This window comes from Dermochelys coriacea, chromosome 9 (genome assembly GCF_009764565.3).
Source record: "Dermochelys coriacea isolate rDerCor1 chromosome 9, rDerCor1.pri.v4, whole genome shotgun sequence".
Taxonomy (NCBI): Eukaryota; Metazoa; Chordata; order Testudines; family Dermochelyidae; genus Dermochelys; species Dermochelys coriacea.
The window spans coordinates 102111188-102138149 of NC_050076.1; the positions used below are offsets into that span (position 1 = coordinate 102111188).

A 26962-nucleotide genomic window follows, 5' to 3' on the forward strand; every position below is an offset into this window, starting at 1 on the left:
AGTGAAAGCTTATGCTCAAATAAATTTGTTAGTTTCTAAAGGTGCCACAAGTACTCCTTTTCTTTTTGCAAATACAGACTAACATGGCTGCTACTCTAAAACCTGTCATTAATATTTAAGTATTATGTTCTAGAGATCGGTATAATTTTAAATACCAAACATATATTTTTTTGTACATAAAATTCTATACCTTTTTTGTATCCCACAGATCAAGGAAGCTCAAATAATTGAGAAAGTTAGGTAAATATTTAAATGCTACAAAAATAATTGTGGATCTGATTACCAAAACCCTGACTTCAAAGTTACAGCTGACTCACAGCTTAAACTGAAAACGTTTTTGAAGTTCCATAACAGTAATAAAGGAGTGACATGGCTCTTTTATTCTGTTTTTCACAATTTTAACGAAAGCCCTTTCTGCATCTCAAAGATTCTGTTAGGAGAGAATTCTTAAATGGATATTTAAAAACAATTTCATATAACATGACTTTGTGCCCCAATTGCAATTTATACGATGTGATTTCAATTTTTGTTTTGTTTTTTAAATATTAAGATGAGGCAATATATTCTTAATGACTTCCAAAAACATTTTTGCTACTTCATTGTTGACAGGGCAGAATGTGACCAAACAGGTTAACCGGTTTCTTAGCAGTCCTTTCTTGTTGCACACACAGGATCTAAATGCAGTACCTTGTAAAAAGTTGTTTGACTTCAGGTTTGCCAGAGTGACAGTTATGCAGGCAGAATAGGTGAGGATTTGAAAGTAAAATTGTGCTAAACTTGCTTAAATATCTTCTATACATTCAAATTTTGTGAACGAGATGGGGTGAACACAGTTCTAAGAAATGTGTTTCATTAGGGGGATGACTATCTCTACTCTGGATTGGCGATTTATTTTTATAGTGTTGTTTAGATATTTATATTTGAGACATTTTAGTTCATGAATAGTAATTTATAGTTTTGAGATATAGATAAATGGCTTTTTCTTCAACAAGGTACTGAAAATTTATAAAAGATGGACAAAATTTCAAAAATATGTTTAAAAATAAAAAGGGAGGGGTAGTATGATGGCAATAAGTAATGGTTCACTTTATTGTGCAGCAATAAATTAATTATATAATGGACCTATTGTTCATTCTGTCATTCAGTTGTGCTTTTTCTTTCCATTTAAAACAAAAGCCACCTTTTCATAACAAAACAATAGATAGGCTTCATGAATCTTCAACAGTGACTGCATTTTTAATTCCCTCATATTAAATACACTTTAGGGTAGCTGCTCTTTTTTAAAAATTACATGTTATATTTTCTCATTTGGTCAACAGGGCAGTTACTGACCTTGACGGCATGGATCATTCTGTGCTCAGAGGGGAGATGTCAGCAGTGCTTCATGACAGGTATGTTTTTTATAAGTAGCTAAAATCAGGGAGTGCCTTCAGTGTGATTTTTTTCTTAACTGTGAAAACCTATTCCTTGTTTCTTTCTGGAAAACTTTGAAGAAATCTGAAAAAAACCCCAAAACAGAACAAAAAAGCCCTCCCAAAACAAAAACAAATGTTTTGAGAAATAAAACACGCAGCACACAATATGCTACTCACTTTATTAGTTTATTTGTTCCTCAGAAATAGAGCACATGATTTTTCCAAAATGAAAAGCTTGCAGTTCTATAAGTAAAATGCAAGGAAACAGTTTGCGATCCCTCCCCAGTCTACGTAGTTAAGTGTACCAGTCTTTTGGATCTGCTCTTGCTCTTTGTCAGGAACACAGTCAGAATATGCTAAAGACACTTGATTGCTGGGTTGGCTGAGGAGAAATTCTGGTGTTTTTAAACAAAATTCTGAAAATTAACCCAACCTTTGTAGAGAAACCGATTCAGGGTAGGACTTCTCTTTATATACTAGAAGATGATAAAACTCCAGATTGTTTTAGTAGCTGCATTTCAGCCTTTTTGCTTTCTGTTTTGAACTCTATCATAAACTCTGTTTGGGATCAATCATGTTTTATATAATTGGAATGGTTCTAGAGTCCCTTATATAAAATCATAGAAATGTAGGCCTGGAAGGGACTTCTAGAGGTCATCAAGACCATCCCCCTGCACTGAAGCAGAACCAAGTAAATCTTAAAACATTCCTTAAAAGTGTTTATCCAACCTGTTCTTAATACCTCCAATAATGGGGATTCCACAGCCTCCTTTGGAAGCCTGTTCCAGAACAACTATCCTTGTGATAAGAGTTTTCTCTAATATTTAACCTACATCTCCCTTGGTGCAGATTAAGCACATTACTCCTCCTAAGTTCACTAGACATGGAGAACAATTTTATCATCCTCTTTATAACAGCTCTTAACATATTAAAAGACTTATCAGATTCTACCGCAGTTGTCTTTTCTCAAGACTAAACATACCCAGGTTTTTTTTAAACCTGATCTATAAGGAAAGGTTTTCTAAACCTTTCATCATTTTTGTTGCTCTCCTCTGGACTCTCTCCAGTTTGTCCACATCTTTCCTAAAGCATGGCACCTAGAATTGGATATAGTGCTCCTGCTTGAGGCTCACTAGTGCCGAGTAGAGCGGGACAGCTACCTCCTGTGTCTTACATTTGACATTCCTGTTAATACGTCACAGAATATTAGCCTTTTTCACAACTGCATCAAATTGTTGACTCATATTCAACTTGTGATCCACTATAAACCCCAGATCCTTTTCAGCAGTATTACCGCCTACCAGTTATTCCCCATTTTGTAGTTGTCAATTTGCCTTTTCCTTCCTAAGTGAAGTACTTTGCACTTGTCTTTATAGAATTTCATCTTGTTGATTTTAGACCAATTCTCCAATTTGCCAAGATAATTTTGAATACTAATCCTGTCCTCCAAAATGCTTGCAATACCTCCCCCAACCTGGTGTCATTCCCAGAGTCTTATAAGCATACTCTCCACTCCATTATCCAAGTCATTAGAAAAAATATTGAATAGTAATGAACCAAGGACAGACATACACCCTCTCAGTTTGACAGCCAGCCATTGATAATTACTCTTTGATTACGGTCTTTTAACCAGTTGTGTGCCCACCTTATAGTAATTTCATATAGACCACATTTGCCTAATTTGCAGGACTGTGTCAAAACCCTTACTAAAACCTTACTAAGAGATCTCACGCCTACTGATTCCCCTTATCCATTAGGCCAGTAACCCCGTTGGCTATTTCTTATAACCCTATTATCCTCCATGTGCTTACAAATTGATTGTTTAATAATTTTCTCCAGTATCTTTCAACTTTTGGCTGACTGGTCTGTAATTTTCGAGGTTCTCTTTGTTCCCCTTTTTAAAGATAGGTACAATGTTTGCCATTCTCCAGTCCTCTGAAATGTCATTCATCCTTCATGAGTTCTTCAAGATAATTGCTAACGGTTTTGATATTGCTTCAGCTAGTTCCTTAAAATGTATGCTGTGTTTTGATCAGCTCTCCACATTGATTAGAAATGTCAATATACTTATTGTAAGTTGGATGCAGTGTAGAGAAAAATCTTCCACTGAGTGTTATTAAGAAGCTAGGACGTGAGTATACCTTTAATTAATCTTACCGTGAAGCTGCTGGTAGCTGAAGAAGAAATTTCAAACTTTAAGTGTTACTAATTCATCAGCACATTATAAATAGAGTGCAAAATACTCATAAGTCATTGTTCAATTAGCAGGTTATGAAACATATACATGTAAGACAGGACATGAATAGATTGTTCAGAATGTAATAGTGGCTTCATCCCATTCCAGTATTACTTGGAAATAATCAAATAGATGTTGGTAAGTGACACTTTGTCTTGCTTTGTTCTGTCGCTTAATCCTGATATTTGTACTCTGGAGAAACCACAGACTAAGTCAGGAAGTGCAGGTCTGTGCACTAGAGCAGTGCTACTCAAAGTGGTGGTTCGTGGACCGAGCCGTCGGCTGCTGGTCTGCGCGCACATTGGAAAAAAAAATTGCCAGTCCCCCACGTCAGATAGCTTGAGAAGCACTGCGCTAGAGGGATACTTAACTGAAGTGTGGATGTACCGACCATACAACTACAACTTTAGACTTTTTATTAATTTTTTTATAACTTACTCTACTTTTTCTAAAAACAAAACTCATTATGGTGTTTTCAAATATTGACTATATTTAGAATTGCATTATCCTTCCTATATTAATGCTTCATTTACCTCGCATACTGAACTGTAATTAATCTATGTTCTCAATTTCCTATAGAGATACCTGTGAGGAGTTTTTTTAGTTGTGTCTAAATGTTCCAGTCTAGAGCTGATCCTGAGAATAGAAGGGTGTGCTGTCTTCCGGGTGCTAAGATACGGGATGTAGACCTGAGGTTGAAAAGGATCCTCAAGGGAGCGGGAAAGAATCCCCTAATTATCCTTCATGTGGGAACAAATGATACAGCCAGATTCTCGCTGGAAAGTATCAAGGGAGACTATGCTAGGCTGGGGAAGACGCTTAAGGAAATTGAGGCTCAGGTGATCTTTAGCGGGATCCTTCCTGTTCCTAGAGAAGGGCAACAAAGGTGTGACAAGATTATGACTGTCAACAGATGGCTTAGGCAGTGGTGCTATAAGGAGGGCTTTGGGATGTATGGCCACTGGGAGGCATTCACGGACAGAGGTCAGTTCTCTCGGGATGGACTTCATCTGAGTAGGGAAGGAAATAGAGTTCTAGGATCGAGGCTGGCACAACTGATAAAGAGAGCTTTAAACTAGGAATTGGGGGGAGATGGATGGGAGATGTCCAGAAAATCTCCACGCCAGATTTTAGCATTGAGAGGGAAGAAGATGAAGTAAGAAAGGATACAGCCATGGGTAGGAGAATGTATATAAGGAGCGAGGGCGGTGTGGATACTAGTCTAATAGGTTATACTGGCTGTAGAATGACTGTGCCTAATAGGGTACAAAATGTGAGCGAGGCCAAACAGCAAAAATTAAGATGTTTATACACCAATGCGAGGAGTCTAGGTAACAAGATGGAGGAACTAGAGCTACTGGTGCAGGAAGTGAAACCAGATATTATAGGGATAACAGAAACATGGTGGAATAGTAGTCATGACTGGACTACAGGTATTGAAGGGTATGTGCTGTTTAGGAAAGACAGAAACAAGGGTAAAGGGGGTGGAGTAGCATTGTATATCAACGATGAGTTAGAATGTAAAGAAATAAGAAGCGATGCAATGGATAAGACAGAGTCTGTCTGGGCAAAAATTACATTGGGGAAGAAAACTAGTAAAGCCTCTCCTGCGATAGTGCTTGGGGTGTGCTATAGACCTCCGGGATCTAATTTGGTTATGGATAGAGCCCTTTTTAATGTCTTTAATAAAGTAAATACTAATGGAAACTGCGTGATCATGGGAGACTTTAACTTCCCAGATATAGACTGGAGGACCAGTGCTAGTAATAATAATAGGGCTCAGATTTTCCTAGATGCGATAGCTGATGGATTCTTTCATCAAGTAGTTGCTGAACCGACTAGAGGGGATGCCATTTTAGATTTAATTTTGGTGAGTAGCGAGGACCTCATAGAAGAAATGGTTGTAGGGGACAATCTTGGCTCAAGTGATCATGAGCTAATTCAGTTCAAACTAAATGGAAGGATTAACAAAAATAAATCTGCAACTAGGGTTTTTGATTTCAAAAGGGCTGACTTTCAAAAATTAAGGAAATTAGTTAGGGAAGTGGATTGGACTGAAGAACTTATGGATCTAAAGGCAGTTGAGGCCTGGGATTACTTTAAATCAAAACTGCAGAAGCTATCGGAAGCCTGTATCCCAAGAAAGGGGAAAAAATTCATAGGAAGGAGTTGTAGACCAAGCTGGATGAGCAAGCATCTTAGAGAGGTGATTATGAAGAAGCAGAAAGGTCAGAAGATGTAGGGATAAAGTCAGAGAGGCTAAAAGTCGAGTAGAGTTGGACCTTGCAAAGGGAATTAAAACCAATAGTAAAAGGTTCTATAGCCATATAAATAAGAAGAAAACTAAGAAGGAAGAAGTGGGGCCGCTTAACACTGAGGATGGAGCGGAGGTTAAAGATAATCTAGGCATGGCCCAATATCTAAACAAATACTTTGCCTCAGTCTTTAATAAGGCTAAAGAAGATCTTGGGGATAATGGTAGCATGACAAATGGGAAGGAGGATATAGAGGTAGATATTACCATATCAGAGGTAGAAGCGAAACTGAAACAGCTTAATAGGACTAAATCGGGGGGCCCAGATAATCTTCATCCAAGAATATTAAAGGAATTGGCACCTGAAATTGCAAGCCCATTAGCAAGAATTTTTAATGAATCTGTAAACTCAGGAATAGTACCGAATGATTGGAGAATTGCTAATATAGTTCCTATTTTTAAGAAAAGGAAAAAAAAGTGATCCGGGTAACTACAGGCCAGTTAGTTTGACATCTGTAGTATGCAAGGTCCTGGAAAAAATTTTGAAGGAGAAATTAGTTAAGGACATTGAAGTCAATGGTAAATGGGACAAAATACAACATGGTTTTACAAAAGGTAGATCGTGCCAAACCAACCTAATCTCCTTTTTTGAAAAAGTAACGGATTTTTTAGATAAAGGAAATGCAGTGGATCTAATTTACCTAGATTTCAGTAAGGCATTTGGTACCGTGCCACATGGGGAATTATTAGTTAAATTGGAGAAGATGGGGATCAATATGAACATCAGAAGGTGGATAAGGAATTGGTTAAAGGGGAGACTGCAACGGGTCCTACTGAAAGGCGAACTGTCAGGTTGGAGGGAGGTTACCAGTGGAGTTCCTCAGGGATCGGTTTTGGGACCAATCTTATTTAATCTTTTTGTTACTGACCTTGGCACAAAAAGTGGGAGTGTGCTAATAAAGTTTGCAGATGATACAAAGCTGGGAGGTATTGCCAATTCGGAGAAGGATCGGGATATTATACAGGAGGATCTGGATGACCTTGTAAACTGGAGTAATAGTAATAGGATGAAATTTAATAGTGAGAAGTGTAAGGTTATGCATTTAGGGATTAATAACAAGAATTTTAGTTATAAGTTGGGGACGCATCAATTAGAAGTAACGGAAGAGGAGAAGGACCTTGGAGTATTGGTTGATCATAGGATGACTATGAGCTGCCAATGTGATATGGCTGTGAAAAAAGCTAATGCGGTTTTGGGATGCATCAGGAGAGGCATTTCCAGTAGGGATAAGGAGGTTTTAGTACCGTTATACAAGGCACTGGTGAGACCTCACCTAGAATACTGTGTGCAGTTCTGGTCTCCCATGTTTAAAAAGGATGAATTCAAACTGGAGCAGGTACAGAGAAGGGCTACTAGGATGATCCGAGGAATGGAAAACTTGTCTTATGAAAGGAGACTTAAGGAGCTTGGCTTGTTTAGCCTAACTAAAAGAAGGTTGAGGGGAGATATGATTGCTCTCTATAAATATATCAGAGGGATAAATACAGGAGAGGGAGAGGAATTATTTCAGCTCAGCACCAATGTGGACACAAGAACAAATGGGTATAAACTGGCCACCAGGAAGTTTAGACTTGAAATCAGACGAAGGTTTTTAACCATCAGAGGAGTGAAGTTTTGGAATAGCCTTCCAAGGGAAGCAGTGGGGGCAAAAGATCTATCTGGTTTTAAGATTCTACTCGATAAGTTTATGGAGGAGATGGTATGATGGGATAATGGGATTTTGGTAAGTAATTGATCTTTAAATATTCAGGGTAAATAGGCCAAATCCCCTGAGATGGGATATTAGATGGATGGGATCTGATTTACTATAGAAAATTCTTTCCTGGATATCTGTCTGGTGAATCTTGCCCATGTGCTCAGGGTTTGGCTGATTGCCATGTTTGGGGTCGGGAGGGAGTTTTCCTCCAGGGCAGATTGGAGAGGCCCTGGAGGTTTTTTTGCCTTCCTCTGTAGCATGGGGCATGGTTGACTGGAGGGAGGCTTCTCTGCTCCTTGAAGTTTTGAACCATGATTTGAGGACTTCAATAGCTCAGACATGGGTGAGGTTTTTCATAGGAGTGGTGGGTGACATTCTGTGGCCTCCGCTGTGCAGGAGGTCGGACTAGATGATCAGAGTGGTCCCTTCTGACCTTAGTATCTATGAATCTATGAATCTATGTTCCAGTCATCTTTGTGTATCAGCATAACAGTATTTCCTTTCAGTTTTCCTAGACTTGAAGAAGTAGTTGAGACAACTTGCCAGGCAGAGAGAATTTACTATGCTTACAGGAGTTATAGGTGCACTCTGATTATATACAAACAAAATTCTGTCTTAGAAATATCAGCATGGAGGGATTATTCTAATAAACTGCAACTGTCACCCTTCAAAAAGTGGGATAAACAGTATTTAAACTAGTTGTGGTTCTGGGAGCCACTACAGGGATCCTCATAGCATTTGTCTTCCATTGGAGGGGAAAAGGATGAAATCTGTTAGATATACTTGGAAAGCCTTACTTTGAAACATCATTAAAAGGCAATATATCATATACATGTATGTGGTCTTCTAAATGATTTCTAAATGTGGTCTTCCAAGATTTGTAGCTTATAACAGGTACAATCCATTATCAGAAATGCTTAAAATTATTTGTATGAGATACATAACTAGAACAAGGACATTTATTTCATAATAGCCAGGTGAACTGTACCTTAGTGTGTGTATGTATAATTTGTGTATGTATATGTATAATGTGTGTATGTATATATAGAGCTATGATTTTTTTCCTGATATTGGTGTTTCACAACCTGTCTGGAAAGAAAACTTCTATACAATAACTATTGTGCCTCTTTCCTCAGACTTCTTAATAGCAATATATACAGCTCATTTGTTCATACTGAAGGCAACTCAAAAAGTAAAGCAAAAAAAAGTCAATATAGTGATCTGATTTCCAATTTACATGTCTTCTTTTATATCCCAAATTAGGGGGCAAAACTTCTTTAACTAAATTGAAAGAATCAACTGCTTCAGCCAAAAACCTGTAAAAGAGTTGATGTCTTTGTTACAGGTTCCCCCCGGGCTGATGCCTGGAATTGGGGTACCACTGAGCCCTCTGACTCACCAGCCTGGGCTCCCTTTCACACTGTGCTGCTGTGACAAGCTGCAGACACACTCCCGGTCTTGCACTTCCACCATCATACACCCTGGTAGGGACACATCCAGCTACAGTTACATGCGGGGTCTCTGACTAGCCACTGCATGAACACCTGTAGAAAGGCTAAAGCCTCGGTCAGAGGTTCTCAACCTTTTTCTTTCTGAGGCCCCCACGACTCCCCAACATGCTATAAAAACTCCATGGCCCACCTGTGGCACAATAACTGGTTTTCTGCATAGAAAAGCCAGGGCCAGCATTACAGGGTAGCAAGCAGGGCAGTTGCCTGTGGCCCCATGCCAGGGGCCACCACGAAGCTACATTGGTCAGGCTTCAGCCCCAGGTGGCAGGATGCAGGTACCTGGGCTTCAGTCCTATACGGTGGGGCTTTGGCTTTCTTTCCTGGGCCCCAGTGAGTGTAAGGTTGGCCCTGGTTGGAGGCCCCCGTGAAACCTGCTCGAGGCCTCCTAGGGGGCCCCGGACCCATGGTTGAGAACCACTGCCTAGCTAACTCTCAGCTCCCCCAGGCATGCATCCCCTGTGGAGCATAAACCCAAAATTATTACTGTCTTGCGCCGCACAAGGAACTGTACAGGGTAAGCTCAGAGAGTTCCCCCCATCCGCCCCCAATGTGGAGAGGAATATGCAACAGCCTCTCTGAGCTAAGATTCCGAACCACAACGCACTGGTTTAGATAAAACAAAAACAAGTTTATTAACTACAAAAGATAGGTGAAAGCACATTACCCAGTAAATAAAGAAAAACACAAACTAAGTCTAAGATAGTCGACAGATAGGATATGAATTAGCAAATTCTCACCCTGGCTGATGGTACAAGCAGGCTGCAGATTCTTAAGGGGCAAGTTGCACTTGCTTTACAAGAGCTTGGAATCCCCAGGTCTTTCATATACAGGCTAGAAATACCTTGAGCCTGGGTCCAGAAGTTCCTCCAGTTCAGTCTTTGTTCCTCTGATGTTTCCAGGAGTCTTCTTGTGTGGGGAGTGAAGAACAACAGATGTCACTCCCTGCCTTATATAGCCTTAGTGTACGGCGGGAACCTTTTGTTTCAAAACTTGGTTCCCAGACCAGTTTGTGGAAACACATTTACATCCCAAGATGGAGTCCAGAATCATGTGGCCTGATCACATGTCCTTGTTAAGTCATAGCAGTCATAACTTACAGGCTGTCTGGAGTGTTCTCAGGAAGGCTCCCCAGGTGGGGGATAAGCTTCTCCTGAGGCCTGTTGTTTTTCCTAATGGTTCATTAGTCCTGACATCTCCTATGCCGTTTGCTAAAATGTAGATTTGCCTTGCCTCTCTTGCTGTTTCAAGGACCTTGTTTACTACTTATATGTAAATTGAAGTAAACACATTCCTTAGCTGATGACCTGCTTGACCAGTCCTGCCTAATCTGGGTTATGTGGGTTTGAACATGTGCTACCAACATCGTTCAGGGGGAATTTATAATTTTACATATAATGTTATTACATACGGTCCACCATGTTATTGACTAGGAAGTTATTAATTTTCAAATGGTATCTTACAAGGCTTATGTTGTACAAGGACTATTACAGTGGTGTTGGGTGTGAATGCAAGGGTGCATTTTATCACAGGTGGTATGGCTGATTTAGTGGGATGAGTCTTAAAACTGGAACATTAAAATCAATAGTTACAACTTGTTACGTAAGAGTAGAAAGGGAAAAAGTGGAGTGTAGTTGCACTCTACATCAGACATGGTTACCTGTTAAAGTAATAGTTCAGAATCACAGAACTTCAAATGCTTTTGGAGTAAAGTTCTAACTGGTAAAAAGTAAAGACAGGTGACTGGTGAACGTGGATTATAGATGACGAAATTCCACTAGAGAACAGGACGAGCTTCCTTAAACTGTTCCATTATGTGTATGAAGAAAAGCTGTTATGGGTGAATTCAACCTGCGGGGTGTTTTGCCAGACATCTCACATATCCAGTAATAAAAATTCCTTAGTTTCTAAAAACAATAGAGGATATTTTAACACAGAAAGTCTTGCACCAACATATAATAACTCTGTATTGAACCTCGTTCTGATGGACAAAGAAGAGATTATTGCTGACCTAAAAATTAACAATTTTCTAGATACCAGTGATCATGATCTGGTTACATTTAATATGTGAAAAAAAGAATATGGCATCTATCAAAGATGGATATATTTGGAACTTGAAAGGCTTAAAGCAATGATTGGTACAAGTGATTGGGAACATAAATTTAAAGTGAGATGTGTTAACGAAACTGGAAATTGTTCAAGGATATCCTATTAGATACCCCAAAAGCCACAATTGCACACACATGAGGAAAAACATTATGCCGGGCAAGAAGCCATCTGTCTTCTTTAAAGGGAGGTGTCAAAATGGTGCTAAAACATTAAAAAGAAAGGTTGGAACAAAGGGGAAGTAAATGACAGTGAATACAAGTTACTAATTTATAAAAAATAGGTGACTGATAAAGGAAGCCAAAGGAATCAATGAAATATCAATGGCCAATAGAGTTAAAGATAAGGCATTTTTAAATAGGAGCAAGAAAAATGCCAGATAAGGTATAGGCTCATTGTAAAGAGTGATGTAGGAAAAAAATGTTCAATGAGTGTGTGTTCTGTTGGAACAAAGGAGATTATATCCATCCTATATGAAGTGGATGTAATAAAAAGGTTACCATCTGTAACAAGGGAGGAAGTGGGGCAGCATCTGCTAAAATTAAACCTTTTTTAAATGAACAGGCCTGGATAACAAACATGTAAGAGTCCTAAAGAAACTAGGTAAGGAGCTCTCTGAATCACTAGTGTTGGTTTGTAACAAATCTTGAGGGAATTCAGAAGGATTGGCAGTCTGCCAGCAGAGTTCCAATAATTAAAAAGGGTAAAAGATGATGCAGGGAGCTATAGACCTGTTAGCTTGATGTTGATTGCAGGCAAAGCAATCGAGTGGACTCAACAGAGACTCAACAGAGAGTTAGAGGCTAAAATATATATGTAATATGAGTCAGTGAAAGTTCATGGAAGGTAGATTTTGTGAAACAAACCTGTTAGTCTTTTTGGACAGAATTACAGATCTGGTTGATATAGACATCTATGTTGATTTTAATATACTTAGGTTTTTCCAAGGTATTTGACTCTGTGCTATGTGGCATTTTGATTAGTTAATTTGCATTATAAGGAATTAATAGGGCACAGATTGGATGGATTAAAAACTGTCTCACTGATCTCAAAATATAGTTAATAGGGATATAGCAATTACTAGGACTGTTTTGAGCAGTGTCCTCAGTTCTTGGTCCAACACTATTTAAAATTTTTATCTGTGATCTAGGTGGTGAAATGAACTCTGTGCTGGTGAAGTTTGCAGATGACAAAAGATTTGTGGGGTAGTAAATAATGAGGAGGACAGTAACCTGAATCACTTGTTTAGATCTCAATCCAACAAAATGTGTTTTCTAAATACAGCCAAAACGAAGAGAGCATATCTGGGAACCAAGAACGCAGTTTAGATCTACAGAATTGGGAAACTGTCTTGGAAAACAGTGACTCAGAAGGATTTCGGGGGTCATCATAGATGGCCATCTCAACATGAACTGTCTGTACAATTCTGTGGCAGAAAAGGCTGATGCGACCCTTGGATGTATAAAAAGGGGAAAATTAAGTAGCAGAAATAGGGAGTGATCTTGGCTCTGTACGCAGCATTGGTAAGACTGCTACTAACATTCTGCGTCCACTTCTAGTCTCCATGCTTCAAGAAGGATGTGGAAATACCGGGGGGAGTTCAAAGGAGGGCAACAAAAATGATTCCCTGGAAAAGAGACGGACAGCTGCAGCGGCACAGGAGCTAGCCAACAGAGCTGTAAACAGGGGAGTTTGAGTGGGAGTTCTGTTGGAGGAGAAGGTAGTTGTACTTGGTTTTGTATTTTTAGTGTGTGTGTGTAGGGGCTTTGTGCTGGGAGAGCAGCTGAGCCTTGCTTAGGGGGTGGGGCTTTGTGCTGGGAGAGCAGCTGAGCCCTGCTTAGGGGGTGGGGCTTCTGACTAGAGGCCCTATAAAGGGAGCCAGCCAGTCAGGCAGTGGCACGGACAGCTGCAGCGGCACAGGAGCTAGCCAACAGAGCTCTAAACAGGGGAGTTTGAGTGGGAGTTTGGATTGTGGTGCTTGTTTGGGGTTTGCTTTTGCTGGGGGGGTGGTCTTTTTGGTGTGACTTGTGTTTCCCAGATTAACAGGATTTAGGTGGGAAGGCGATGACAGATACGGAGGCAGCTGTGGGAGTGACTACTGTAGTGAAAGACACATTGAGGATGACTAGATGTGGAAGCTGTGGTATGTACATGATCCTGGAGGGGGGAACCGGTAAGAGTTTTTTCTGCATGAAATGTCGTCTGATAGAGCTGATGGAGGAAAAGATCCGAGGTTTGGAGATGCAGGTGGAAAGTCTGGTTGAGTTTAGGAAGAGGTTTGAGCAGATGATGGAGCAAAGATATGAGGTGTCTGAAGGGAAAAGCTCAGACTCACAGATGGAAGCAGGGCTGGGGAATTTTGAGGAGAGACTGGATGAGGAAAGTGGTCAGTGGAAACATGTGACTCAAAGAACCAGGCAGAGAAAAAGATGGGCTAGTGAAGGAGAAATAGAGCTTAGGAACAGGTTTGCAGAGTTGGAAAATGAAGAAGGGGCTCAGCAGGTACTTGTTGAAGGTGGAAGGGAAAGGAAGAAGAGAAGAGAGGCTAGTCCTATAGAAAAAGGGGAAGAGTCAAGGGAGACTACACCAAATATGAGCCCCAGGAGGATACAGGATGGGTTGAAGAGGATTGTAAGGGAAAATAGGAATGGAAAGAACTTGCAGCCAGAGGGAACAGGGGAGAGACTGGAGAATAGCACTGTCACCAGGAAAAGGCAGGTCTATGTGATCTGGGACTCTTTATTGAGAAGAATAGACAGGCCTGTAACTAGAGCTGATCCAGAGAATAGAAGGGTGTGCTGTCTTCCGGGTGCTAAGATACGGGATGTAGACCTGAGGTTGAAAAGGATCCTCAAGGGAGCGGGAAAGAATCCCCTAATTATCCTTCATGTGGGAACAAATGACACGGCTAGATTCTCGCTGGAAAGTATTAAGGGAGACTATGCTAGGCTGGGGAAGACACTTAAGGAAATTGAGGCTCAGGTGATCTTTAGCGGGATCCTGCCTGTTCCTAGAGAAGGGCAACAAAGGTGTGACAAGATTATGACTGTCAACAGATGGCTTAGGCAGTGGTGCTATAAGGAGGGCTTTGGGATGTATAGCCACTGGGAGGCATTCCCGGAGAGAGGACAGTTCTCTCGGGATGGACTTCATCTGAGTAGGGAAGGAAATAGACTTCTAGGATCGAGGCTGGCACAACTGATAAAGAGAGCTTTAAACTAGGAATTAGGGGGAGATGGTTGGGAGATGTCCAGGTAATCTCCACGCCAGATTTTAGCATTGAGAGGGAAGAAGACGAAGTAAGAAAGGATACAGCTGTGGGTAGGAGAATGTATATAAGGAGCGAGGGCGGTGTGCATACTAGTCTAATAGGTTATACTGGCTGTAGAATGACTGTGCCTAATAGGGTACAAAATGTGAGCGAGGCCAAAGAGCAAAAATAAAGATGTTTGTACACCAATGCAAGGAGCCTAGGTAACAAGATGGAGGAACTAGAGCTACTGGTGCAGGAAGTGAAACCAGATATTATAGGGATAACAGAAACATGGTGGAATAGTAGTCATGACTGGACTACAGGTATTGAAGGGTATGTGCTGTTTAGGAAAGACAGAAACAAAGGTAAAGGGCGTGGAGTAGCATTGTATATCAATGATGAGGTAGAATGTAAAGAAATAAGAAGCAATGCAATGGATGAGACAGAGCAAAAATTACATTGGGGAAGAAAACTAGTAAAGCCTCTCCTACGATAGTGCTTGGGGTGTGCTATAGACGTCCGGGATCTAATCTGGATATGGATAGAGCCCTTTTTAATGTTTTTAATAAAGTAAATACTAATGGAAACTGCGTGATCATGGGAGACTTTAACTTCCCAGATATAGACTGGAGGACCAGTGCTAGTAATAATAATAGGGCTCAGATTTTCCTAGATGCGATAGCTGATGGATTCCTTCATCACGTAGTTGCTGAACCGACTAGAGGGGATGCCATTTTAGATTTAATTTTGGTGAGTAGCGAGGACCTCATAAAAGAAATGGTTGTAGGGGACAATCTTGGCTCAAGTGATCATGAGCTAATTCAGTTCAAACTAAATGGAAGGATTAACAAAAATAAATGTGCAACTAGAGTTTTTGATTTCAAAAGGGCTGACTTTCAAAAATTAAGGAAATTAGTTAGGGAAGTGGATTGGACTGAAGAACTTATGGATCTAAAGGTAGAGGAGGCCTGGGATTACTTTAAATCAAAGCGGCAGAAGCTATCGGAAGCCTGTATCCCAAGAAAGGGGAAAAAATTCATAGGAAGGAGTTGTAGACCAAGCTGGATGAGCAAGCATCTTAGAGAGCTGATGAAGAAGAAGCAGAAAGCATACAGGGAGTGGAAGATGGGAGGGATCAAGAAGGAAAGCTACCTAATTGAGGTCAGAAGATGTAGGGATAAAGTCAGAGAGGCTAAAAGTCGAGTAGAATTGGACCTTGCAAAGGGAATGAAAGCCAATAGTAAAAGGTTCTATAGCCATATAAATAAAAAGAAAACTAAGAAAGAAGAAGTGGGGCCGCTAAACACGGAGGATGGAGTGGAGGTTAAAGATAATCTAGGCATGGCCCAATATCTAAACAAATACTTTGCCTCAGTCTTTAATAAGGCTAAAGAGGATCTTAGGGATAATGGTAGCATGACAAATGGGAATGAGGATATGGAGGTAGATATTACCATATCTGAGGTAGAAGCGAAACTGAAACAGCTTAATGGGACTAAATCGGGGGGCCCAGATAATCTTCATCCAAGAATATTAAAGGAATTGGCACCTGAAATTGCAAGCCCATTAGCAAGAATTTTTAATGAATCTGTAAACTCAGGAGTAGTACCGAATGATTGGAGAATTGCTTATATAGTTCCTATTTTTAAGAAAGGAAAAAAAAGTGATCCGGGTAACTACAGGCCAGATAGTTTGACATCTGTAGTATGCAAGGTCCTGGAAAAAATTTTGAAGGAGAAATTAGTTAAGGACATTGAAGTCAATGGTAAATGGGACAAAATACAACATGGTTTTACAAAAGGTAGATCGTGCCAAACCAATCTAATCTCCTTTTTTGAAAAAGTAACGGATTTTTTAGATAAAGGAAATGCAGTGGATCTAATTTACCTAGATTTCAGTAAGGCATTTGGTACCGTGCCACATGGGTTAAATTGGAGAAGATGGGGATCAATATGAACATCAAAAGGTGGATAAGGAATGGGTTAAAGGGGAGACTGCAACGGGTCCTACTGAAAGGCGAACTGTCAGGTTGGAGGGAGGTTACCAGTGGAGTTCCTCAGGGATCGGTTTTGGGACCAATCTTATTTAATCTTTTTATTACTGACCTTGGCACAAAAAGTGGGAGTGTGCTAATAAAGTTTGCAGATGATACAAAGCTGGGAGGTATTGCCAATTCAGAGAAGGATCGGGATATTATACAGGAGGATCTGGATGACCTTGTAAACTGGAGTAATAGTAATAGGATGAAATTTAATAGTGAGAAGTGTAAGATTATGCATTTAGGGATTAATAACAAGAATTTTAGTTATAAATTGGGGATGCATCATAGAATCATAGAATCATAGAATATCAGGGTTGGAAGGGACCCCAGAAGGTCATCTAGTCCAACCCCCTGCTCAAAGCAGGACCAAGTCCCAGTTAAATCATCCCAGCTAGGGCTTTGTCAAGCCTGACCTTAAAAACCTCTAAGGAAGGAGATTCTACCACCTCCCTAGGTAACGCATTCCAGTGTTTCACCACCCTCTTAGTGAAAAAGTTTTTCCTAATATCCAAGTTTTTCCTAATATCCAAATTTCCTAATATCAGTTAGAAGTAACGGAAGAGGAGAAGGACCTTGGAGTATTGGTTGATCATAGGATGACTATGAGCTGCCAATGTGATATGGCTGTGAAAAAAGCTAATGCGGTTTTGGGATGCATCAGGAGAGGCATTTCCAGTAGGGATAAGGAGGTTTTAGTACCGTTATCAAGGCACTGGTGAGACCTCACCTAGAATATTGTGTGCAGTTCTGGTCTCCCATGTTTAAAAAGGATGAATTCAGACTGGAGCAGGTACAGAGAAGGGCTACTAGGATGATCCGAGGAATGGAAAACTTGTCTTATGAAAGAAGACTTAAGGAGCTTGGCTTGTTTAGCCTAACTAAAAGAAGGTTGAGGGGAGATATGATTGCTCTCTATAAATATATCAGAGGGATAAATACAGGAGAGGGAGAGGAATTATTTCAGCTCAGCACCAATGTGGACACAAGAACAAATGGGTATAAACTGGCCACCAGGAAGTTTAGACTTGAAATTAGATGAAGGTTTCTAACCATCAGAGGAGTGAAGTTTTGGAATAGCCTTCCAAGGGAAGCAGTGGGGTCAAAAGATCTATCTGGCTTTAAGATTCTACTCGATAAGTTTATGGAGGAGATGGTATGATGGGATAATGGGATTTTGGTAAGTAATTGATCTTTAAATATTCAGGGTAAATAGGACTAATCCCCTGAGATGGGATATTAGATGGATGGGATCTGGTTTACTACAGAAAATTCTTTCCTGGATATCTGGCTGGTGAATCTTGCCCATATGCTCAGAGTTTAGCTGATCACCATATTTGGGGTCGGGAAGGAATTTTCCTCCAGGGCAGATTGGAGAGGCCCTGGAGGTTTTTCGCCTTCTCTAGCATGGGGCATGGGTGACTTGAGGGAGGCTTCTCTGCTCCTTGAAGTCTTTAAACCATGATTTAAGGACTTCAATAGCTCAGACATAGGTGAGGTTTTTCGTAGGAGTGGGTGGGTGAGATTCTGTGGCCTGCGCTGTGCAGGAGGTCGGACTAGATGATCAGAATGGTCCCTTCTGACCTTAGTATCTATGAATCTAAAACAAACCTTTATTTTGTGAGACGTAAGGAGATCAATTTATTCATAGGCTTGGAAGGATTAGATTTTTATAGTACAATTTGATAAATTTCATTTCCACCATACACAGACAAAAATATTTTCCTGGATGATGATTTTACAGATGGGCAAGGTAAGAAATGCTGCTTGAGAACATAATAATTTGATTTAAGGTTACTTATTTTGTCAACACCACATGTCAAAATATACCATTTGTGTTTTATTGGATTGTAAAACTTTTTTGAATCTCGACAGGTACTGTCATAAAACAATTGTCTGACCCTCTCCTGTAATTTTCTGCAACTGAAAATTTAAATGGATAAAATTGAAAAATGCTTAAACATAAACATCAATATTAAGTGTCAAAATTATACAAAAAATTGAAATTTTGTCAAGCCTGCTTATTCAGTTTATTGAAGATTGAGAGGTAATTTAACGATTGTGTCTAGATACACATGGAAAAGAGATCTGATAGTGATGTAGTGTTAGGTTGGAACCCCTCCAACACCTACTGACAAAGGCACGAGAAGACCCAATGGCTGGAAATTGAAGTTATATAAATTTAGGTTTGAAATAAGATGCAACTTTCTAGCAGTCAGTATGGTTAAACATTGGAACAACTTAACCAGGAGTCACTGAGCTCACAGTTGGTTGGAGTGTTGAGAAGAGATTAGATAGCTTTCTGAAATATATGATTTGATTCACTTCCTGGGGAAAATTCTATGGCCATGTGTGTGCAAGGGGTCCTCAGTTGACCGGATGTATTCTGGGCTTTTTGCCTTACACTGAAGCGTCAAAGATTGGCTATAGCTGGAGATGGGACACCAGACGTGGTGGATTAGTGCTCTCTGGTGTATAGAGAATCCTTTCTAGATGCCTACTTGATGTGTCTTGCTGACATTCTCAGAGTCTAGGAATGGGATACCAGATTTGGGGTTGGGAAGGAATTTTGCCCCAGATCAGATTGGCAGAGATTTTATGGGCTTTTCCCCTTCCTCTGTAGCATGAGTGTGGTTTGCCTGTTGGCATCATTTCCTTGCCATTGTACAGGCCTTGGGCATTGATGGCACCGTTTTCTGCTATAGCTTGGTTTAGGACTGAAATGTTTTGGTCTGATAAAGTTTTTGGGCTTAATATAGGGGAATCTGGGTGGAATTTAATGGCCTGATACACAAGTATCAGAGGGGTAGCCGTGTTAATCTGTATCCACAGAAACAATGAGGAGTCCGATGGCATCTTAATGATTAACAGATTTATTTGGGCATAAGCTTTCGTGGGTAAAAAAACCACTTCTTCAGATGCATGATATACAGGAGGTCATCCTAGATGATATCATGGTCCCTTCTGGCCTTAATCTCTATGAAACTCTGTTTTTCAGTGAAGATTAGTGCACATCCTAATTTCTCAAACAATAATTTTGGCCATTTGGAAAGATCCTTCTATTTGAGGGACCATATTGTTTTGGTCAGTGTTGCTCACATTTACATATTAGACCCACAATTTCTGTTTCAAAAACAGAAATATGACTGCATGTAATTGAACTTGGAAATTGCTGTAACTGGTTTGGCCCAGCAATGGTACTGTAATCCAATCACATGCAGTTTGTCCTTAGTTTTTCCTTTTGTTCTCCAATCCCGACTAAAATCACTTAATGTTGCAGATAAAAATGTACATTTGAGTTATGTAGACTGTCTCTTCTGCTTGTTCCGTTATCTGCTGAACATACTGCAGCTTTAATCTAAGTATTCCATAATTCAGTGTAATCAATATAGTAGTGGTCATCTTTAATTTATATTTAAGTCTTCATTCATTTATTTATTTTATTTATTTGTTGCAAAATAACAGCAGTTACCTTTGTTCAAAATGTCTAAATGCTTTTTGACTGAAAAAACTCCTTGGGATCTGAAATTTAAGTTGAACTTTTTTCACAGAAAACATATACATCTTTAAATTTGTTTTATCCAGATAAATTCCCTCAACCCTTATCTCCCAACACTCAATTTGTTCAATAACCAATTTCTCTTAAACCTTATTTTTTAGTACAGGCTGGATTAGTTCTTGTAGAATATAAGCTCAGAAAAATACAGCGCACTCGCAATCTTTGTGCCTGCCTTTAAGATGCTTCCTATTATGCCAAAAAAGAATAGTTCTAATGTGCAGCTTAGTCCGCAGTGCATTTAGGCATTCTTCACATTTTATGAGCTGCAGTTAGAACGCTGCTTTAGCCAGCAGTTGATTATCTAAATGACAACTTCTGAAATACATGCTGTATCTTTTTGACACAGTGTAAAAAGGAAAGGAGGACTTGTGGCACCTTAGAGACTAACAAATTTATTTGAGCATAAGTTTTCATGAGCTACATGCTATCCTTAAATCTTCCTCTAATCTGTCTGAGAATACTATCCGTTGATAAGCATTTGTACTCAGGTTTTTTATGCCCCCAAAATAGTCTTTTGTTACTAGCTTTTAATCATGACTTGTAGTTCGACATGAAGTTGGGAATAGAACAGTTAAATTGATGCTGATCCATTTGGAATACCCTCTTCTGTAAATGGATCTGTTGCATTTTTTCCCATTCCTGGCTAGAATCCAATGAACTAATTTTCAAAAGCAAGATAACTTTCTGAGTGGTGGTGTTTAAACTACAGACTTTCTCTAAAAGCTAACGAGGGATTTCCATTTAAGTTGCTCCTTTAATTAAAAAAAAAAAAAAGTACTTGCACCATATGGAATACATTGAGGAATATTTTTCTTCCTGTATGCCTGTATTGTTCTAAGAATATTGAATCCTTTGTTTTTAGATACTTAAGAGATGTCTAGGATTCAGTTTGTAGGTCACTTGAATGCATAGTGCGGAACACTTTAGGATTAGAAGACAACTGTTCAGAGTGGCAGAGACTACAGAATCTAAAATATATGAATCCATGCTGGAAATGTAGGACAGTGTGTTTCTAAAGTAAGAAATGCTCTTTCGTTGTGCAAATGGACTATTAGGCTTTGCCAGTATGGTATTATCAGATTAACTCTGACTTTAGTGAGCTACAGTGCAAACCATGGAGGAAAGGTTTTACATATTTTTGTATTTGTAATTAGTGTAGGTATCTTTCCAGGAATGTGTTACCCTGGACAGCCTGAATTGTGGCTATTACAAATAATAATGCTCCGCATTTAGAAACCTAATTTCTTCTTGTCTGTAATGTTGCCACCAAAGCATATCTTCAGGCGTTATTTATACTATTCTAATTGTTTTAGTTCCAATCTTTTATGTATTTTTATCCCTGGCCTGGTGAGACTGCTTCTCAAACTCCTCCATGGGTATACTGTCAATTTCACTTCATCTTCATATCTAATTTTAAAAGAAAAATTTTAGCTTCCATCTCCATTCCTTTGGACACTGTTTCCACATTTCTAAGGCCTACTATTTCATTGCCCTGCTTCAGGATACCTATTGCAGCCTGAGGTCTATTAGCAGGAGGTCTGGAAAAGAAGTGCATATGAGACGAGTGTATTAAACCTCATATGTTCTTCTTGCCTCTCCTGTATTAACTTTCATCTCAAAGATAGCCTCCTAGAGGTAATATAAAAACAGATTGACAGGTCCCTCAGCACCCCTTTTGGACAAAGATGGCAGAATAGCAACCCTGTTTAAACCTTATCAATGTCCTCCTTAAATTTGCCAATAAGGGCAGAGATGTGGATGGAGTGAAACAGACAACATGGGAAATGAAGTGGAAAGGAGTTGGGCTGGCTTTATAAAGCTCCACTTCTCTGGCTGTCCTGTCATACTATGGCTCTTGGCTCGGTTCCTCTTCACCCTCATAGCTCCAGTACCTTCATGCCTTGGTTTCCTTCATCTGATAGGACCAGTATAACTGGTCAGCAATAAGTCCCAGTCCTGTTGCAGGGCATTAATAAGAACTCGGCCCAGCTAGTAGATTTGGGTAACTTCCTCTGACTTCACTTGGCTTTGCCTTGGTACAGTAGCACAGCTGTTACAGTCTGTTATAGTCTACTGAAAATTCTCTTCAGTGCAACTGTGTTGGGGTGAGTTCCCAAGTGTGGACTAGTGAGGTTCTCCTGTTCGGTTATTTGCACATGCCATCACCTATATTGGTTTAACTTGAAGCTAGACTAGACCTCCATCTGCTGTAGATGGCTTAGGGGTAATGATATTCATGCTGGATGGGAAATGCAAAAACCACAACCTTTCTATCAGTCTAGGAGAACTGTCAGGTTAGAATATGATGGGATGGAGAACTTTATGAGGGGGACTTTATTGAACCACGTTGATTTAGTGCTGTTAAAAGAACCAAACATATAGCTGTGAACATTTAAAAAAAAATAAAAAACCAACAAAAAAACCTAACAAGAAAACATCCACAACCCTCCCCCCAAAAAACTGGAGAGTAATATTCAGATTTAAAATGACAAATGCACTTTGAAACCTATTCCTGTCCATCGAAGTTCATGCTGTTTGGGTTTTGTGTTCCTCCTACATTAGATTATATATTGGGGTGACCAAACCATGCTGCTCTTTTACCGTTAAAGTGTTGCTCGCAGAGTCCCTCCTCATTCTCCACCTGCCAGACTCTGGGTAAGTAGAGATTGAGACCTCTGCCTTGCAGCTGGGTGGTGAGGTAGGGGCTTCTGCCCAGTGGGGAGGGAAGTCTCAGGTCTTCGGTTGTGGGGCGCACCTGCCGGAGTTCGGGGCTTCAGCAGGAGTAGGGCTGAAACCCCGAGCCCCGTCAGATACCTCCCATGGGACTGAAGCCAGAGATCCCCCTTCCCACAGGGCTGAAGCCCCGAGCCCTGGCAGGCACGCTCTGGCTCTTGATTGTCTGAAGATTGTCATATGCAGCTCGGAGGGTCAGTACATTTGGCCATCCCTGTTATATATCATTGTAACCTAAAAGACTATTTGATAAGTTTTTGTGCAGCTTTGTGATGGTGGTATAGTCTGATGTAGAAGAAACAAACTAGAGTAGCTACATTCCAGTTTTTGGAGCTTCTGGTTACTTTTCGTTAAAGTATCTGATCTGGTTGTGGTCCTTGAACAATGCATTAATTACTTACGATAGCTAAACAATTATTTTAGCAGTTTGTTTCAACTCACCTTTAAGTGAGGCTTTGAAGAATTCTTTTTCCTCAGTGAATTAGATTTTTCTGCTGGAATCAGTTACTGCAACTGTAGAAATGCTGATGTAATGTTAGCTGTTTCTCTAATAATGCTTATGTTTAAACCAGTATAGTCCAGTAGCCTATTTTATTTATCTAGTTTAGGAATTCATTTTTTCCCCCACTCGTCTTGCAGTCAGATTCCCGAGACCATACCTATGTCTGATTAAATAAGGATTATAACCTTGGCTAGAAAATAGCTTTAATTTCTACTTCCTTTTGTGTGCTCTCCTCTCCGCATTCAGTTCCCTAGTGCTCTGTATAGGATTCTATACCTCCTTCTTAATAACTAGTACGAGACACAACAATCAGTCACCAGTCTGAGATAAATGTGATGACTAAGTAGTTTCAGAGCCTATTGCCCTGGGATGCAAAGTTGGCTATTGCTTTATTCTCAAGTGTGGTTCTTCACTGAAAAGTGACTGTAAAGCTGCCATTGTTGTATTACATATTTCTCAATTTTTGTATCCGTGATCAGTTTACAAGTAAGATTTATTTTAAAATAAACTGCTAGCCCTTCAAATTCAGCCTGAAAGCTGACAGTTCAGCTGGACTCTTTTTGCCTTGTATCAGTAATAAAAGTTTCGCAGGTCTTATCCTATCCTCAGTTACACCAGTCCAACTGCACAGGTTCCGGTGGGAGTAGCACAGGTACATCTGGCTCTGTAACAACAAATCTGATGCATAATGGCAAAGAGAGCACACTTATCAAACTTGTGGATGATACCAAGGCGGGAGAGGTTGCATGTGCTTTGGAAGACAGGATTAAAATTCAGAATGATCTGGAGAAACTAGAAAAATGGTCTGAAGTAAATAGGATGAAATTAAATAAGGACAAATGTGTTCCTTCCTAAATGAAGTAATTCAATCAGTTGCACACATACAATATGGGAAATGACTGCCTAGGAAGAAGTACTGCAGAAAGGGATCTGGGGGTCATAGTGGACCACAAGCTAAATGATAGTCAACAGTGTAGCACTGCTGTGCGTAAAAAAAAAAAACAAAAAAAAAAAAACCCCACCTAAATCATGAACATCATGGGCTATATTAGCAGGAGTGTTGTAAGCAAGACCAAGAAGTAATTCTTCCACTCTACTCCGTGCTGATTAGGCCTCCTTGTATCATCTGCAAATTTTCCCACCTACCTGTGTACCCGTTTTCCAGATTATTTATGAATATATTGAATAGGACTGGGCCCAGTATAGACCCCTGGGGGATACCCCTATTTACCTCTCTCCATTCTGAAAACTGATCATTTATTCCTACCCTTTGTATCCTATCTTTTTAACCAGATAACGATCCATAAGGATCTTCCCTCTTATCCCATGACAGTTTATTTTGCTTAAGATTAGCCTTTGGTGAGCGACCTTGTCAAAGGCTTTCTGAAAATCTAAGTACGCTATATCCACTGGATCCCCTTTGTCCACATGCTTTTTGACCCCCCAAAGAATTTTAGTATATTGGTGAGGCATGCTTTCCCTTTACAAAAACCATATTGACTCTTCCCCAACAAATTATGTTAATCTGTTTGACCATTTTGTTGTTATAGCTTCAACCAGTTTGCCTGGTACTGAAGCCAGGCTTACAGGCCTGTAATTGCTGGGATCACCTCTGGAGAACTTTTTAAAAATTGGCGTCATATTAGCTATTCTCCAGTTATTTGGTACAGAAGCTGATCTAAATGATAGGTAACAGACTACAGTTAGTAGTTCTGCAATTTCACGTTTGAGTTCCTTGAGAACTCTTGGGTGAAAAGCATCTGGTTCTGATGACTTCTTATTGTTTAGTTTATCAATTTAACTTCCACTTTTTAAAGGATGCTTTTTTGCCTCTCACTGCTTCTCAGGAACACACCATCAAACGTGGACTGACTGACCAGCCAACTTTTAAACTAAAGGAATCCTCTTTTGCATATTTGTCCTGTTCAATCCGTCTCTCTACTTGCTGTGTTTCTTTCTGTCCTGATTTCCCTCCATTCCTCTGTCTGCCTTCTTTCCCTGTTTGTTTACATAGACTCTCTCTGCTTCTCTCTCTCATTCTCTCTCAGGCTCCCCTCTGCCCCTCAACTGTTCCCCCCCCCCCCCATTCCCCCTTCTCCTCCAGCTGTCAGTCCCCCTCCTTCTGAGGGCAGGGCCATCTCCTCTCACTTTCTCAGAGGGAGGGGCAACCTTCTCTCCATAGAAGACTGTCAGCACATTTACCCTGAACACACCCTAAATCATTTATCCCCATACAGGGTAAAATTCCTTTACCATATTTAGATTAGGCAGAAAAGAGTAAATACAAGGTATTTCTTAATGCATTCTAGAAGAGCTTCTCAGGTTTGTTTCTTTGCCTACCATTGATGTGTATTTATCATAGTTTTGTATCAAATCTATATCTAAAGCTTTAGAGGCCGTGGGGGTGGAGGGTTACGTTACCAGTGCTTACAGTGTCTCAGGGCAAACATTCTTTTATTCTATATCACGAAGGGGTAGGGACTGACTGTTTGTTTTCAATGTGCAGTACCAAACATATGTTAACAAATGCTGCTTAACAAATGTGTGTGTAACTGGCGATGGCCCTCACAGAGAAGTGTGATGGCTATATCCTGTAGTTTGGAATAAAGTATGACTGGCTTAGCTGTAAGATTTCATGGATGTCTTCACCAGCAACCAGATCCTGGATAGAACACTGAATAGCACTTCTGCCATCCTTTCATGCTTCCTGTGAATGCCATGTGAAGATGGGCTGGAAGGCTTCAAAGGCTTCAGCCTTCAAGCGATCCCAGAACCTAGACTCATGGAAGTGCTGAATATATCTGAATTTAAGCTTGTCTCTACTGAGTCATTCATTGCCTAAGCTTTGAAGCCTCAAATTTAGCAGGGCAGTCCCTAATGAATAGCAGACCCTTTGCTAAACTGCAAAAAAGCAATAATCAAATCTGAAAACACCATAGCTGTACATGCACAATGCAATGACTTTACAATGGCAACAGATGATTTGTGTCACAAAGCTTGATTATTGTAACACTTTCTAAACAGGACTGCAGCAGAGCATTTCTGCTGACTATAGCTATTCTGTATGCGACAATGTTTGCTCCCTTATCATGAGTGACATTGGTCATACGATGCCTACCTGTACCTGGCATGGAGCAGGAAAATATATAAACTTGTTCAGATCTACAAAAGAAAAAACTAATTTGGTTACATTAATCTCTTATTTTAAAATCTGATCTGACTTTGTATTGTAGTTTATGGGGACTTGTTAAAATGAGTGTTAGGTAAGCTGAGAGAGGGTGAGAGAGGTAATTTTTATGGGACTAACTTCTGTTAGATATGCTGGTTAGTTCACATAGTCACCAGAGGGTGGCATAACTGATTTTTGTAAAGACTTTTAAAGAGTGAACAAGAGTTACAGGACAGAAAATACAGAGGATACTAGCATTCAAGTAAAAAGAAAAGGAGTAGTTGTGGCAGCTTAGAGACTAACAAATTTATTTGAGCATAAGCTTTCGTGAGCTACAGCTTACTTCATCGGATGTAGCTCACGAAAGCTTATGCTCAAATAAATTTTAGTCTCTAAGATGCCACAAGTACTCCTTTTCTTTTTGCGAATACA

At 40.0% G+C, this 26962-nt stretch overlaps 1 protein-coding gene across 12 annotated transcripts in view; it reads left to right on the plus strand.

Moving 5' to 3' along the window:
* KLHL13 (kelch like family member 13) overlaps positions 1-26962 on the plus strand; it is a 134998-nt gene that overhangs the window by 30119 nt on the left and 77917 nt on the right. For 8 of the 12 annotated variants that reach the window (XM_038416013.2, XM_043491844.1, XM_043491842.1 and 5 more), the window contains one exon: positions 1320-1391. The exons of the other annotated variants lie outside the window; for them this stretch is intronic. In XM_038416013.2, the coding sequence (XP_038271941.1) occupies positions 1320-1391 (72 nt within the window). The remainder of the gene's footprint in view (positions 1-1319; positions 1392-26962) is intronic. 12 annotated transcript variants of the gene reach the window in all.